The 16997-nt window shown below is 49.2% G+C and overlaps 1 protein-coding gene across 2 annotated transcripts; it reads left to right on the forward strand.

The window, feature by feature from the left end:
- Positions 1 to 1979: 1979 nt before the first annotated feature.
- On the forward strand, positions 1980 to 12517 carry LOC128154905 (sulfate transporter-like). 2 transcript variants are annotated; one of them, XM_052816130.1, is made up of 4 exons: positions 1980 to 5786; positions 6802 to 8000; positions 8930 to 9560; positions 10408 to 12517. In XM_052816130.1, exons 2-4 carry the CDS (start codon positions 7972 to 7974, stop codon positions 12001 to 12003), a joined length of 2256 nt encoding a protein of 751 aa, XP_052672090.1. In that variant the 5' UTR covers positions 1980 to 5786; positions 6802 to 7971; the 3' UTR covers positions 12004 to 12517. The 2 variants fall into 2 exon arrangements, with proteins under 2 accessions (XP_052672090.1, XP_052672089.1); XM_052816129.1 differs by having other exon boundaries at positions 6802 to 9560; positions 10408 to 12516.
- Positions 12518 to 16997: the final 4480 nt, after the last annotated feature.

Below are 16997 nucleotides of genomic sequence, written 5' to 3' on the forward strand. Positions count from 1 at the left end.
GGCGCGGGCTCACCCAGGCTCAGCACTGACCTTAACCTCCCTGCGCTCCCAGCGCAGTGAGGAGCACGGCTGGGCCGCAGGAGACTGCTGGTCTGGAAGATCATAGAAACTGGAACAAGAGGAAGCGCTTTGAGCTGAGGATGAAACTCTTCAGGCAAAAAGTTTGTTTCAGGGCATTATCTTCTGTTGTGGTTTTTTTTCATGTGCTTTGGAAAGGTGATTTACGTTCTTTAGATTTTTTTTTACCGACATGGCTAAGCTAATGAAGCTGTGATGCAGACAGCAGTCATCTGCTGCTCATGCCGTACAAGGTGCTTTGTGTCTGTGTAGCTTACTTTGCTTTACTGAGTCTCAATGTAGGATATTGTTGTGAGACTTCAATATTGATGTAACTGTCCACACCAGAAGGGCTTTGCACTTCTACTATGCTGGCATAGGTAAAAAGAGCAATGTCTTTAGTGCAGACTTTGCACTGTGAATGACCTCGTTAAGTCCCAAGAATTGCTTGCACTTGGTTATCATATTTGTAAGCCTTTGTAGGATCAGCTGCTCACGTGAAAACTACCTGATCTTTACTGTTTCAGACAAATTCCACCTGAAGTGGAAATAATTCTGAGTCTTGCCTTTTCTTCTGAGATCATTACAATGCTAAAAGTGAGGCCTCTGGTTAGGTAAAATGGCAAATATTTAATATATATATATTTAGTTCATAGTATAATTAGTACCTTTCTATTTTATTTTCTAGAGATTGTATAAGCTAAGGCATGTTGCTCTTCTCTAATGTGCAAATACACAAAATATTTCAGCGTTGGATGGAGAATCAAATCTCCATTGAGTAAATATACTGCCAAAAATATTTGAATTCCAGCTCTCTCCAGCTCTGAAAGCACTTAGCGCTCAGTCTGGCTCCCAGATGATCTGAGGACTCCATAGGAAGATAGGAAGCGAAACATTTAGCTGGAGTTGGGTCCAAGTTTTTTATGTCTGATTTTTGACTTAAGGGAGTAAATTTTATGTATATTTGAAATGCGGCTGAAACATGCTTAAGGAGAGGTAAAGCCTCACTTTTTCTGGAAAGCACATGATGCTTTTTGTTCATCAGCCTCTTGAGTCTCTGAAGATCATCTCTGGTACCTTGGTATGTTCTGGGGTATGATTTTTTAATTATTTTAAATTCAGAATAATTTTAGATATTTGTGACATAAAGTTTTGCAGAATAAACAAAATGGCAAATTTTGCCTAGAGTAGCTTTTTCAAGTTGGAGAATCAGTTTAACCAAACAGGACCTCAGGAATGGACTATATCACATCAGTCAGCTGACCTAACCAGTTTACAGAATAGTTTATTTGAATAAAATGTGGAAAAGTTGTATAGTGTGTGTAAAAAATAGCCTTACTTTTTACTGTGACTTATCTGTGCCGTAAAAATAAGGTATAACTTTTCCCCCAGTTTGGTGGCAGAATCCAGGGTGCTGGGAGAGCCGTCTTGCTCTGTGGCATCAGTCCGTGCTGGGTGGGTGTTTGCTGACGCGGACCTTGCCTTGCGCCCAGCGTGGGGAGAGACGTGTTGCCGTCAGCTCCTTGTTGAGTGCTGTGCTCACCGACCAAATGCTTGTGATGAAAGTTGTGTTTTGTCAGTGTCCTTCTTACGTCCCACCATCAGCTATGGGATATAGCCTCTGCATGTTGTTGACTCTCCTTTACGCTGTCTCTGTTAGATCTGTATCAGTTGTCATTTTTAAACACTAATGTGCCTTATTGTCATTGTAGAAGATTTGTTAGCACAAGAATTTTCTATCAAATGTGGTAAAATCTTTGGGATTTCTTTATCACCATTAAAAGATGATATTTATGTTTTTTCTGTTGTCGGTCATATGCTTGATACCTTAGAAGATGCTGCAGCTATAAACTTTAAGAAGAAAAGCCACATGTATTTGAGCAGTGAGTCCCCAGTCCCCGTTTCTCCTGACAGTTGTGCCCACTCCCCGTTGTAAAGCACGGTGTATACACAGCTGTGTGCACTGTTCTCCCGGACTGTGTGTGGTACACACGTAAGCACGCATGGAAGTTTCCTGCCAATGTAAACCAGGGCATTGACTGACGATATGCGGCTAGCAGCAGGCTTTCTCCTCGATCTGACTTCAGTGCTCTGTGCAACCAGGCTGCAGTTTGTCTCATGAATAATAACAAGTAATAGGCAATGTGATGACGGTGATGTGCTGTGTGCCGGTGAGCAGCACCCTCCTGTGGGCCAGGTCCATATTCCTAAAATGCAAGAAATGACAGATTTGGTCAGGTTTGGTGCTACTTGTACTTTACATTATGTGTAGTTGTAGCACATGGTATTACATATTCAGCCTTACAAAATTGCTGCAGTGTGTTTCAGTGTTATTTGACATAACAGGTTATATGACTTAGGCCATGGCCAGTAAGGGTCAGGGCAAAAGTTAGAGCAGCTCTGGGTGCATTTCTGGGCAGTTACTGGGAGCATTATCTCAGCATACATGTCCTTGAGTTATGCAAAAGATTTTCTTGATCCAGCACGCCTCAGCTTTTACCTGAGGATGCCTTTTACCTTAGGAGACCTCAGCGCACATGCTGTAATTTTTGTGTTGGTGCCAACAGAGTGGTAGGAGCACTCAATTACGGAGAATGCCAGCAGGAGCTTTCTGGTCTCTTGAAAAGCATAGGACAGCCATTGCCTTCAGCAGAGTGACTCTGATTCCTGCGGATACAGAGCTGAGATAACGGACTTCAATCAGCAGGACCCTTTCACCGTGCTACTCAAGGCTCTACCTTACCTGTGGACAACTAATTCTCGCCATACGTGCTCCTGTACTAGATGAGACGCCCCCAGCCCCATCTCCAGGGTCACAGCCTGGTGGACGCTGCTTGGGAAAGCTGTACCAGAGGTCCGGCCCACTCAGAGCCCTCCCAGCACCCAGTAAGCAGCAGGCTAGAAACTTCCTGAGCGCTTAGACCTTTGTTACAGCTTTTGCAGCACTTCTCTGTAACGCTTCCTAACCCCTTTTCTCGAACCAGTTGACTCCCACCACACCCTGTGGCAGTCCATCCCAGTGTTTGTGTTGTGTGAAAAAGCTGCTTCTGTTTAAAATCTAAGAGACCCAGTCTTGTCATTTGGCAGGTAGTTGGAGATGTGCTGCAGTTTCTGGGCTTTTTACCCATCTGCTGGAGCATCTTTCCGTCCTGTAGCGTTGAGATGTGACCTCTGTAGGATCCCTCTCCACTGCCGCGGTGCACGATGAGCTGGTGTGGGATGGCTGCTGGGAGAGCTCGGGAGCCAGCTGCAGAGCTCTGCCCGACATGGAGCCTGCTGTGCTGTGGTGGGGGGCAAGTTGTGTTAACTGCAAATAGGGTGACCCTGTGAGCCAGCCAACAGCTACAGGGGGAAGCAGCATCCCACCAGCACGGCCTCAGTGCCGTGAAGGGCTCGTAGGCAACACACACAGGTCAAGCCTGAAATGATGCCAAGTAGCCTGGGCTGAATGCCAATTCAGTATGAAACAGAAATGTGTCTCCCTGTTTTTATTTCACTGTGTTCATCTGTAATCAATTTAATCTGTTTACAGAGCCATTATAGCATTTTTGGTTATTAGCTTGATAATTTGGAAGAGGGTCATAAGCACTGGACATTTGTCATGCAGGGGAAAACATGAAAACAGCAACAAAGTGCCGCAAAAGTTGGCAAGGAATCATTTTCACCCTCCTTATATAAACTGGGAATGCTCCCCAAATCCTCTAGCTGACATACTTGGAAGTGTTCTTTTTTTTCATCTTCTAGGAGTGGGTGTCAGTGCTGGGGAAGGACTTGTAGCAGGGTGCTAGTAGGGTGGACCTAGCATGTGGTATCCTCAATAGCTGGACAGTTGATGTGCGGTGTATGACTTCTGCAGCCGAAGAAGCTCTTCCATGTCCTTTTAGATCTGCTACCCTTGCACTGAGTCTCTTCCCAAGGACGTATGCTGCATGTCGCATCTTTCAAAGTACGCTAAAAGCCATTCCTTGCATGTCTGTCTTCATGGCTCAATGCTGGGAGCGAGCAGGAGTTTAAATAGATGCTCTTTATCATTATTTGTAGGTTCCTTGGTCCTTCTCAAACTTCAGAGTGGCATGACTGCATTACCATGTGCAGTCGCAGGGTGAGCAATACTTTTAGCCTCGCAGTGTTTATGTCTGGAGAGAACTTCTATCTTTGCCTGGCATGCTCTGCTGTTGACACCCCTGCATGTTAGCATAAACTGCCCTGCAGCATAACAGGAGGCTCCAAAAACTTTTATTTCCAGGGATGACCTACTGTACTGCTTCCACATTCTCTGGTGTTACCTCTTGCAGAAATGTGAATAATTGCTTTCCACGAAACCATCAGAGAGGTTCTATTCAGCTTTTTTGTCCTCAGGTGCTTTTGTTGCATTTTGCCATATCTCGGCAGTGGGACCAGTTCTGGGCTTGTCTCCTTTTCCTTCTTTTTCCCTTAAAGAATGGTGATGTTCTGCAGATGTCTATGTGTTGAAAATTCATTTCCAAGTGGAACTGAACCAGCAGCCACCCGAAAAGACTGTCAAGTCCCATATCTGAAGGGAATGAAGAGCATCTCTCTTAGATACCTGGCACCATTACCTGGCTCACTTGCCTTTTTTGTAAATAAAGTTGCATGCGATCCAAGTAGCTGTGGAGCAGTGGGGTGCAGCCGTGTATTAAGCTGGGCTGGTCCCTTTATGGAACCAAGACATGTAGGATGCTACTTAAAAGGCTTCCAGGAGCCAAATAGTCTTAAGTGTATTTACAAGCCTTAAGGCAAGTCAAAAATCCTTGTACAGTGCAGTTAGCTCTGTTCCAAAGAAAACTGGAGATGCCAGCTCATCCTGTTAAACACAGGTGATGCATTGACACAGCAGCAGAGACTTGAATTCGCTACACTTACCCATTGCAAAATGCCTGGGTAACAATCATGGACACAGACAATTTCATAATTTTTTTTCTACTTAGGATAGAAAACCAAAATAGCCCGCTACTACATTTTCCTTGTACCTGGAGCTTGGGTTTCCACTGCTCTGTTTCTAGCTGGCTGCAATGGCTGTTGCATAGATGGATGTTACATTGCTCACATACTATGCCATAAATGAAAAATTTGGATTTCATGCTTTCTGCTTGTCTTAAAAACAGAGGGTGCCATGTTACTGGCAGGCAACATCCTGTCTACACTTGTGTTGTTCAAGATAATACCGTCTGTCCAATCCAGCCTTGCCCAGAATGGAGCTAAACAGTTAAGTGAGTTTATAGTGGCAATAAAGAACAACCCTTGAAGAGGCATTTGAAAACAAAGAGTTTCAGCAGTTTGCTGTAGTGACCTTGCATTTGGAAGGCAGTGCAGCCTTAGCCAGCTCAAGGTCACATGAAGTTCCGTTGTGGGTTTCTTTTTTTAAGCTGTCTGCTATACATTTTCTAGAGCAAATGTGAAATGTTTGCAGTTTCTGCCCTTGCCTCACCTCATACAGTAACAGTAATTTCAGAGACGTACGCAGTGTTCGGTGTCACCAAGTATGTTCTTACCTCCTCTCTGCCAGGATGGAGAACATAAAATTGCCTGTCCTCAGTGTCTACAGAGTGAATTTCCAGCACAGAAAGGACCACGTGGAAGCTGCCATAGCATGAAGGCTTGCTGTTTCAAAGAGGTCAGCACAGAGAACTGAATGCACAGGGAAGCCAGCTGGGACAAGGAGCTCAAGAACATAATTCCAGGGAAAGTATGGAAGATTTTTAAGTTGAGTATACAAAAGCAACTGGGAATTTGCACACAAGAAAGGGGGGAAAAATTGTAGGGAAGGCTTCAGAATTAATTGAAAGGATAGTCACATTTGCAAAGGATGGCAGGGGAGGCATGGAGACAGAAGAAATGGAAAAAAGAACTGCTCACCAAAACCTATGCTTGGGAGAGGTGGTAAAGCATGGCTGTATCAAGGCTTACCAAACTACATCAGGTAGTAAAGGAAATAATAACAAACAAAAGAGTTCCAGAATATATAAGTGAAGATGGAAGTTGGAAGGAAAAGCAGCAGCAGGCGGTGAAGGCAGGGTGGAAGTTAAAGGTAGCCTAGGTATTGCCACAAATGGGAAAAGTGCTTTGTCCCATTTTCATGGTGGACAGATCAGGGATCCAGAACTGGAAATGAATGCTTCCTAAATAAGATCAAAACCCAAAGATGGATTGTACTCAGATGTGTTTCATCCCAGCAAACAAGCTGACTTAAAAGACCAGCCTGGCCAGCTTTTCAGTGACTGAGTCACCAGTTCTTCAGTGACTGAATTTCAAGGTGAAGGAATCATACAGAAAATGGAAATTTGGGTCATTTGCTAAAGAAGAAGACGGAAAAGGAAAATGAGTGAGTAGAGACAACATCAGACAGGCCAAGACACAAAATGAGTTTTGACTAGGAAGGATTATAAAGCATATGAAGGGATCATCTTTTAAGGACAGGAGGAATGACAAGGCTAAGGAAAGATACAGTCCATTACTGAAAGAAGGGAAAGGGAAAGGGGAGCTATCAACAGATGTACCTGAAAATAAATGAGCTGTGGAGAAATGGCAGAGAATAAAGAATTTATATAAATAGATAAATACATTGAGCAGCTGTCTCCGCTACTGTGTGCTCTCATTTTTTCCTGCTGCCAGAGAGCACTGATGTTTCTTATTTATTTACTTCTAATTGCTGAGATGATACAGACTTCCACTGATGAGATAAATATAGCTCAGGATGCTCATCTTCCCCTTCTCTTCTCTCAGGGTGTCTCCCTACCATCTAAATCATCCCTCCATACCTTACACCATCTCTCCAAATGCCGTGGGCTCTCAGCCCCCTTCCCAAGCCCAGAACACAGTCAGTGCCAGGAGCAGAGGCCAAGCTTCCTGACTGCCAGGTGTTTGTCCTGCTCCACGGGGCAATGGCACATCCAGCAAAATCTTAGAGACTAGATCGATGGAAAAGAGATGGAAAAGGAGAGGAGAATAAGGTGAGACTGGCAGCTGGGAGTGTGTGCTGAGAGGTCTGATGTAGGTTGTTGGCATGGATCACGAGGGCAGAAAAGTTACAGCTGGTATTTATGAGGCTGCTGTTTCAATTCAGGATGATGAGACATTTTTCCTGCCCACTAATGCAATTGTTCACCTTTACCTACAAAAGAAATGCAACCCTGCACTTTTTGCCAAATTGTGCTTACTTCTGCAAAGCAAAATCCCTTGTTATTTGTGCTACGGTCTCCAAAAGGCACGTGCGAAGTGTGAGTTGTGCAGATTTGACGCACATCGAGTTCTTCTATCTACCTAGAAATAACCTGTGTCACCACACCTTTGCTGTCAGTGCAGACCTGTGTGTACAAAGTCGCAGTGAAGCCCAGCGTCGCTGGCTCCGTGGAAGCGGGTGAGAGCAGTGCGGCCGAGCAGAGGTGGAGGTGCGCGGGGAGCAGCCGGGCGGGCGGCTGAGCCGAGCACAGGGGGCTGGTGGCAGCACGCTGGTGGAAAAACTACCAGGAAAGAAAAGTCATTCTGGAACAAGTTTTGCCTTTTGATTGTTTTTTTGGAACGAAAGCTTTCCAGAATAGACGAAAACCTGAGCGGAGAAGCTTGGCAGGACTCAGGCAATGATGTGCTCTCAGTTCAGGGAGCGGCAGAGCAATAGCACACACAGGAAGATTTCTCTGCATTGTTCCCCTTGTTTAGCAAACACATCTCCAGATACCAGCAATACTGTTATCTGGCAGGAGCACTTCTCTAAATCCCTTCAATCATTCTTAATGGCCAGAACAAGTTTTCATCAAAAATACTCTCCCAGAACAGTGTTTGTTTTCAAAATACAGCTCTGTTTGGCCGGCTGCACCGTCTTCATCGGCTGGAGTGAGATAAAAGGGCCGATCGCTTGGCTGAATAGCTCAGATCTCTCCTCAAGGGAAGCGGCACATGGTTCGGAAGGAAGGCAAAGGAAACAGGTTTGCAGTTGTTAGCCTTGTGCTTTCTCTGTTCAGTGTGTGCTGCGAGGTGAGGAGACAGGTCTGTCCACAGGGGAGAAGCTCCAGGTAGTGAGAAAACGCCCAGTGTATCTCCTTGCAGCCAGAAGTAAGAGATTTGGATTGGGACTAGTGATGTGAAATGATCCTGTAGGGCAGGGAAATGGGATTTCTCATCATCCCAGTTCATTTTCTGAACTGCAGCCCCTCTAGGTCTCCCGTCAGGAGAATTTTTTTCTGTGTGTACTGTTCAGTTTTGACAAAAAAGTGTGTTTGTTACAGCTGCATTTTGACTGAAAAACTTGGAGTAGCTCTGGAAAATATGTATGTTACTTAATCAGACTGAAAAAGTAGGATGCTTTCATTCTGCAGGTAGGAGCCCCTGTCATGGACCTGTTTGATGCAAGCCAACAATGTAATTTAAAATTTTGAAATGTTAAAGGAAAAATTATTTTGCAAATTACCTCCCTTAGCCATGTGTTAGGTTGCTAAAGCATCACTTGGAATATCTCAACGTTTTCAAAATAGTTTTTGCTTAAGTGGAAGTGTCATCAAGAAACATTAGTTTCAGTGAAATAGTATTGTCTGATCTTAACCCATTCTGCTGTCCTGTTTCAAAACAAGAGGTATGTTAGGAAGGAGCGCAGGGCTCTCTGTAGCTCTGTCCCTGATGTGGGCATCTGTACCAGTGTGAATGCAATTTAAGCCATGGTCTCAGGGTTGTGGTTAATCAGGTCCATAACTGAAAATGAATCAACCGGCACCATGGGAAGGTGCTTTTCTGTTTGATTTGTCTGAGATTATTTTCCTTTATTTATTTATCCATGCAATCTGCATGAGCCCTGGAGCTAAGCAAAGCACATGGTGTATGTGACTGCAACACCTCATGGCTGCCTGCTCTCCCGCCTTAGCTCTCCTGGTGCAATGGAGGACACATCAAGCCAGAGGTCAGGACAGAGCAAAGAGGTACTGAGCTCCCCAACACCAGAAGAGAGTCCTGCCAATTTTATACATGTCAAATTGGAGGAGTATGAGCCCGCAGACTTCAGCACCAAGGATCTCATCCTAAAGAAAGCCAGAGAGGTCTGCACATGCAATCATCAAACCATCATCACCTTCTTCTGTCAGCTGTTCCCAGTGCTGGACTGGCTTCCCCGTTACAACATCAAGACGCAGTTGCTTGGGGACATTATATCTGGGCTCCTGGTGGGGATAGTTGCCATCCCTCAGTCCATCTCCTACTCCCTCTTAGCTAGCCAGGATCCCATCTACGGAATCTACACCAACTTCTTCTGCAATATCATCTACGTCGCTATGGCCACGTCGCGCCATAACTTCGTGGGCTCCTTCGGCATCCTGTGTCTGATGATTGGGCAGTCTGTGAACCGGCACCTCCAGCTAGCAGGGTACAGCGGCGACAACTCTGGCTCTTCACTGGTGGGCAACTCCACCTCCTTCAGTAATGGGACAGGTGCCTGTGACAGGAGCTGCTATGCCATCACTGTGGCCCTTTCCTTAAGCTTTCTGGTCGGCCTTTACCAGGTACAAATGTTCGCTGTTGTGCTGTTTCCTCTCCATCCTTTCCCTGCTAGGGACTTCTCTGAGCTAAAGAACTCTCTGCTGCAGTCTTGGTTCAGACCTGCAAGTCATGAGAAACCTTTCCTGACATGAGTAGACTTCGACACCCTTGAATCAAATGTAGTGATTTAGAAACCCCCAAACACGGCTGAATGTGGGGTTTTCTTCCCTGCCGTGTAATAGGCCATGTCCTTGGATGTGTCTGAAACATCCTTTAGGATTAGACACAGCAGGGGAGGAGAGGGAACTGTGAGCCACCTTCCCACCACACCAGTCCTGGAGCTGGTCTGGCTCCTGGTGCAGGTTAGAGCAGGTTTGGGGCTGGCAAGAACAGTCCTCAAGGACCCTGCCATCAGCAGGGACTCTTTCTAAGGCCACACTCCCTGGCAATGTCCCCACTGCCTAGGCTTAGCTGTCACTGAACAATTTCAGGCTCTTTCACTGGGACAACTAAAATTCAGTGCATCGCATGGGTTTTGTGCCATCAAAGTGAACAGCTGCTTTGGTGTGGCTGCTGCCTGGAATTTCAGTGTTAGCTATGCACCCTTATTGCTTGTAAGGAGACAGAAGCAGGGACCATATAGGCTTCTTTGTATGGCATCTCTAGCCACAGACGAGTCTTATAGGCAGGTCTCTTTAGTTTTCCATACCCTAGATTTACGACTGAAGACAAAGTCCTCTGCCTCACACTGAATGCTCAGCAGACAGAATAGCCAGAGCTGCTACAGTGGAAGCAAACTGACGTAAGTTGCCAGCCACCTCTCCCAGCCCTTCTCATCGATGCTAAAGGTATCGCTGGCTTGCTTTTCAGATCCTGCTGGGGGTTTTACAGCTGGGTTTTGTGGCTGTCTACCTGTCAGAACCTCTGCTCAGTGGCTTTGTGACTGGCTCCAGCCTCACCATTATCACCTCCCAGATGAAGTATCTCCTGGGACTGAAAATACCTCGTCACGAAGGGGTGGGGTCCTTCCTCCTGACGTGGGTTGACCTTTTCAGATACATCCAGAACACGAACATCTGTGACCTGGTCACCAGCCTGGTTGCTTTGGCTATCATAGTGCCTGTCAAAGAGATCAACGACCGGTATAAGGAGAAGATGAAGGCCCCATTCCCCATAGAGCTGCTGGTGGTCATTGTAGCCACAGTAATATCTTACTACTTTAACTTCGAAGAGCGATACAAGTCTGCTGTTTGTGGGGATATCCCCACTGGTTTCAGGAAACCCACTCTACCAGATATAAACCTGTTTTCCAGCCTGGCAGTTGATGCTCTGCCCATTGCTGTTATTGGTTTTGCCATGACCGTCTCCCTGGCGGAAATCTTTGGCAAAAAGCACGGCTACGCTGTCCGTGCCAACCAAGAGATGATTGCCATTGGCATGTGCAACCTGATCCCTTCTTTCTTCTACTGCTTTGCCAGCTCTGCAGCCCTGACCAAGACTCTGCTGAAGGAGTCCACGGGGACCCAGAGCCAGGTGTCCGGCCTGGTCACCTCCCTGGTGCTGCTGCTAGTGCTGCTGTGGATCGCCCCACTCTTCTACTCGCTGCAGACCTCCATCCTGGGGGTGGTCACCATTGTCAACCTGCGGGGGGGCCTGAGGAAGTTCCATGATACCCCCCGCATGTGGCAGCTCAGCAAGCTGGACACGGTGGTGTGGTGGACAACCATGCTGTCCTCCACACTGATCACCACAGAGATTGGGCTCCTCGTGGGCGTCTGCTTCGCTCTGCTCTGCATCATCTTCCGCACACAGAGACCCAGGGCCACGCTCCTGGGCAAGGTCAGCAACACAGAAATCTATGAGGACCAGTCCACTTACAAGCAGCTCAGCAGTATTGCCAACATCAAAATCTTCCGCTTCGAGTCATCTCTCTACTATGCCAACAAGGACTATTTCAAGACAGTTCTCTACCAGAAAACTGGGGTAAATCCTATCCTGCTGGCTGCTAAGCACCAAAGGGTGGAGGCCCAGGCAAACGCAGACGCAGGCAACAGCAAAAGCTTTTTCGGCACCAGGCTTGACTGCCTGAAACCTGCCAAGCAAAGGACTGAGAGGCCTCCAGCAGATGCCTGTCCTCCCTCCATAGATATGCACACCTTAATCCTTGAGTGTGGGGCAATGCAGTTCATAGATACTGTGGGTCTCTCTGTGCTAAAGGAGATACGTCATGACTACAAGGAGATTGGCGTCCAGGTGCTCCTGGCCAACTGCAACCCTTCCATCCGCCACCGGCTCCGGGAGGGAGGCTGGGCTGGTGAGACAGACAGTGGTGGTCAGCTGGCTTTCCACAGCGTCCACGATGCAGTGCGGTTTGCTGAACGGCGGTACCACGTGCAGCGGGAGAGCAAGGAGAAAAAGGATGCTGTCCTGGACCCCGAAGACCTGAACTTCCAGGCGTCTTTGTAGACCTGTGTGTGAGGAATGGTTTCTAACGGGGCTGGGCTTGGTACGTACTTGAGAGCAGTTTTAAGTCTTTGTGCAGTCAGAGCATGCCAGAAAGGCTTTAATGAACTGTCAGCAGCAGGCATGGGGCAAAAGGTCTGGGGACGGTGTGGATTTCAAGAGAGACTGCCAAGAGGTAAATAATCTGAGAGGCGTTTCAAGGTCTGTCCTGTCGGTAAAGAGGCTGGATGGCTTTTAACGCTTCTCCGTTTTGAAAAGGGCTGTGACGGCAAGAGATGCCGTGCGGGGAGATGGGACGCCCGGCTCCCGCCAGCAACTTCCATTAAAGCGCCTCCCCCCAGTGCTCCCCCCCCCCGCCCCCCCCGCAAGCTTTCCCCACGGAGCACCCCGCGGCCAGAGTCACCCCGCCAGCGCCGGCCGGGCCTCCCTGCCCCGCTCCCGCACGGACACGTGTCTCGCGTGGGCACTGGGGGGCACGAGTGAGCCGCGCTGCGCCGCCCGAACCGGCGCCTCCCGGCCGCGGGGCCGCTTCCCGGCGCCCTCCCGCGGGGGACCGGCCCCCGCTCCCCCCGCCAGCCAGAGCGGCACCCCGCGGTGGGAGGGAGGGGAGGGCTTACGGCTGCTCTGTGGGACCCCTCGGCTTTCAGTCGGGGCCGAGGCCGAAGCGCGGCGTCGGGGCCGCCAGCCGCCCCGGGCAGGGCTGGCTGGGTCGGGGCTGGGTCGGAGGGTGCCGCCGGCCGATCGAGACCCCCTTTGCTGAGGCTTGGGGAGCCCCTGGGAGCTCACGGGCCGTCAAGAGACCACTCGGCTGCCAGGATGTGCGAAAAAGCAAGAGGTGAGCCGGGGCCGCCTCCCGGCTGGAGCCGTGTCATAGAATCATAGAATCATTTCGGTTGGAAAAGACCTTCGAGATCATCGAGTCCAACCATTAACCATGCCCCCTAAACCATGCCCTGGAGTACCCTGTCCACTCGCTTTTTGAATACCTCCAGGGATGGTGAATCAACCACTTCCCTGGGCAGCCCGTTCCAATGTCCCTCACCGACCAGGTGACATTCGGACGCGGCTCGGGCCGCACGCTGGCTGTAAGGGCCAGCAGCAAGGGACAACCCTGTCCTTCTGCGTTACAGGGGCTGCCGCCGGCCTTGGGGCAGCAACAGGTATCACTCTGCCGCAACGGCAACCACAGGAGGAGGCTTTGCAGGGGTTTATCCCCAGAGGTCTGCGAGTGACCCAACCTTTATGCCTGAAAATCTTGTTCCCCGTGGCACCCTGGCATTAACCACCATCCGACTGCTTTTTGGGGAGAGGGAGGGTCGAGGCGGGACGCTAAGGCAAAGGAGAGAGGAGCTGTAGGCAAGGTTTGCCATCTGCTCCTCCGAGGAGCCCTGGCCATGCTTCCCACCTGCCCACGGGGAGGCATGGCCCCAGCCTCCGAGGCCAGGCGTGAAGGTAAGCAGCTCCCCTGTGCTGCGCCTCTTGGCTGTGCAGCTCGAGGTGTGCACCCCCAGACAGCAAAGGGGCTGCAGCCAGCTCGGACCCACCAGGAAGGTTCACAAATGGAACTGGAGCTTGTTACGTGGAGTTCCTTTCCATGTGTAACTCCAGTGTGCGTATAGTGGCCCCACACAGAATAACTAGGGAAAGAAAAGATGCCAGCATCCTCTCTTGTGGTGCAGTCCCTTGAAAATTGCATCGGGGACAAATGCACACCCCAAGGCATCTTTAGGCACCAGACAGCAAGGCCACTCACCCACCTCCTGAGACATGCAGCAGTGGGGGCTATGGCCTGATTGCACTGGGATGAGAACCACCAGTCCCGCTCACTAACATACATTCATGTTTTGCCACCTTTATTTTGGACCGCCCTTCTTTTCCCCCACAGCCACTCTGAGTCAATGCGGGAAATGGAGTGCAGAGGCTTATTTATTTTCCAAACACCCTACGGCACGGAGTTTCATAGCCCCCTCAATGGGCACAAAACAACAGCAACAAACCTGGCAACGGTAAAGCACTCCCCTTAAAAACAAACGAAGTTTCGGAAAACTGGTGGGAGTTTGTTCAGCTGATAGTTCTTGATCAGGCCCTGTGTGTGGCTCAAGACAGCCTGCTGCAGGGGAGGAGAAGCACTTTCCCCTGCTGTTATTTACAGACTGGAGTTTATGTGACTTCCATGGCTGAAATGACAGATTTCCTCCCCCCAAAAGGCATCTGAGATCACCAGCTGCTCTTCATAAACTGTAAATCAGGAACACCTGTGTCACAGCTTGTAATGGCCACAGTTCTCCCAGTGTTTAGCAGGATCTGTGCTACCTTCCACATGCACAGCTGGATCCTGACAGCAGCTGGAGACACAGTGCTATCACTTGTAGCGGTGGGGCAGGGTTGCCTTGCCCCTGCAGCACTGCCGGGTGTGCAGCTGGAGGGAGCCTTGGCTCCGAAGCGGACATGGGGACCTGTCCTTTCTGCTGGGCTGGGAAAGGCAGCATCCTGCCGGCTCTGCGTCTCAGGGGTGAGTCCTTGCTCTGAGCTATGAGGCTCCGCAGCATTGCTAAGTACCAGAATAGCTTTTCTTCTGTGAACTCCGTCTGTAAAAACACCTTCTACGTTGCATATTTAATATGTGACTATTCCCTTGGCCTCATCCAAGAAATACGGCACCAAAGATATACCGGTGAAGGGAACTCTAGCTTTGGCAGTCACTCGGGAGCCCAGGGACAGGAAACTATTGTAAATAAAGTGCATGGAAAAGGAATCCTACTGGCTCTGCTCAGGAAAATCTCTTCTTGTGGTCAAAAGATTATTTCAAATGGATTAAAGAGCATGGTACGCCCAGCTGCCTGCAGGTTCTTGGAACAAGGTTGTGAGTGTCAGATGACGCTAAATTGACTGAAGAGGCCAGTACAAGCCTTGCAGGGCTGGATGGACAGGCGTGCTCGGCATGCCCCGGGTGCGGGTGCGAGCGGGGTGCAGCTCCCGGGAGCTGCAGCACCTCTCTCCAAGGGTCCTCGCAGGTGATCGCAGCATGAGGCAACTCCCCAGGGAGGTTGCATCAGCTGTGGAGCAATGAGTAATGGGGCAGTTTTGTGTCTGAACAGCAAGTCAGTGGAGAAGGAAAGTCTTGTTACCTACAAGGATTATGACCTTCCTTCCCCTTTGGAATTGTGTTGCCGTAATTTCCTTTATAAGACCGTTTATTGAGAAAATTAAATTGTTTTGGTTAGACTTTAGATGCATTTATGATCTCAGTGGGGTCATAAAGCCACAGCGGAAAATAAAACCAGTGCTGATAATTCCTGGGCACAGCCTGGTGCAAGATAGCGCAGATAAGATTACTGTCAGAGCGGCGGTTCGCACAGCCCTCTGTGATGGGAAATGGCTGTTTATATGAGCAGTTTCTGCTCAGAGCTGGGAGAGCTGTGAAAATGCCGAAGAGATACCTGGCAGTTTTTATGGGATGCCTTCCCTTGGAAAGGAGTACCTCCTTTCCTTCCTCTCCAGCCCAGAGCAGCTGGGATCTCGCTGGCAGTCCTTGCACAGGCTGCTTGCCCAGATCGCCCAGCCCATCGGCTCCACATCCCCGTGACCCAGCATTCCTCTGTTCCCCGCAGATCACCAAGGTAGCTCAAGGATAATTCCTATTTTTACGTCAGTTCCTGTGAAGAGGCCCTGGGTTGTAAATGACACAGAAGAGAGATGAGGAAGGACAAATGACACAGTCCAAGGTCAGTTTATAATCAGTGTCATGGGAGATGAGGCTGGCCTCTCACCACCTGCATCTCCTGGTGGAGGCAGATGTGAGCAGGAAGGGACCACAACTGTGGGCCAATTCCCTGGTGAGGGCACAGGGCACTCGTCTGCCCCCCGCACCCAACTGCAACAGCCTGAGTCCCCCCCCAAAGGGCCTTAACATCTCGGCTGGGGGGTGACCCACCACATCTCCCACCTGAGAGGACCTGCCGCTCTGTCCCACTGCCGACACGCTGCACCCCAGGGCATCTCGCGTGCCTGTCCCCTAAAGCTTCACCACGGGCCAAGGAAATGCCATGGAGCTGAAAGCAAATGTTATCCCTCCTGGTAAGCAGCTCACCTGTTATTCTCCTTCTCTCTCTCCCCCCTGCCTTGCTGTGGATCTATAAATACTCCAGGAGTGTGATAAATAGAGGATTGCTGCTAAGGCTTTGTCAGCTGCAGTTGGAGCTGACTGTGCAACTGTTAATTATGCCTCAGCAGCAGCCGGACAGGTTTAAATCCTTTTGATGCTTTGAAATGCTCCCTCTGGGGAAGCTTAAGGAATAAAGGTTGTCGTGGCTGATACGTGTTTGCTTCCCCTTCTAGAAAGCGTATGAGACACTGATTGCTGCATGGAGGGCTGTTCTGCTCACTTCCATTGCCTGTTCCTGGAAACACACACTCTGTATAATAGCAAGAAGCTGCTTCTGCAGATCTATAACTGCAATAAAGCAGTTAGTGTGCTGCCAGCATGTGCATAGGGTTTACCCGTGTAAGCTTTCCCTAGCGGACAAAACCGAGTTGGAAAGAGAAAGCAGTGAGCTGCAGGTGATGGCACTGGATTTCCTGGGGAAGAAAAGGTTAGGGCCGGCATTAATGCCTCACTGGAGATAGCCTGGTGACAAAGGAATCACCGGACAGTGCCTTGGGCTAACACAGTCCAACTGTGGGTGAAAAGCTCCCAAGGGGTTCAGCACAATCCAGGGACTCTGCTGGGCCCTCTTCTCCCCTGACTCCCTGGGAGCTTGCCAGGCTGAGCTGTGTGGGTGTCTGTGTGCTCACCTACAAGCTTGCTGCTCTGGATTGCTTTATGGGTTTGCTGTGCCATATTTCTACTTGTGTTTCTCAGAAGAAAGGCTTTGCTCTGACACATTCATGGCAGCTTCCAAATTCTTCCACTGCGTAAGGGGCATGCACCCCTCAGCCTAAAATCCTGGTCTAAAACATTCAAAGTCATGGGATAGCCACATTGGAAACCATTCCTA

Source organism: Harpia harpyja, chromosome 20 (assembly GCF_026419915.1).
Source record: "Harpia harpyja isolate bHarHar1 chromosome 20, bHarHar1 primary haplotype, whole genome shotgun sequence".
NCBI classification, from domain to species: domain Eukaryota; kingdom Metazoa; phylum Chordata; class Aves; order Accipitriformes; family Accipitridae; genus Harpia; species Harpia harpyja.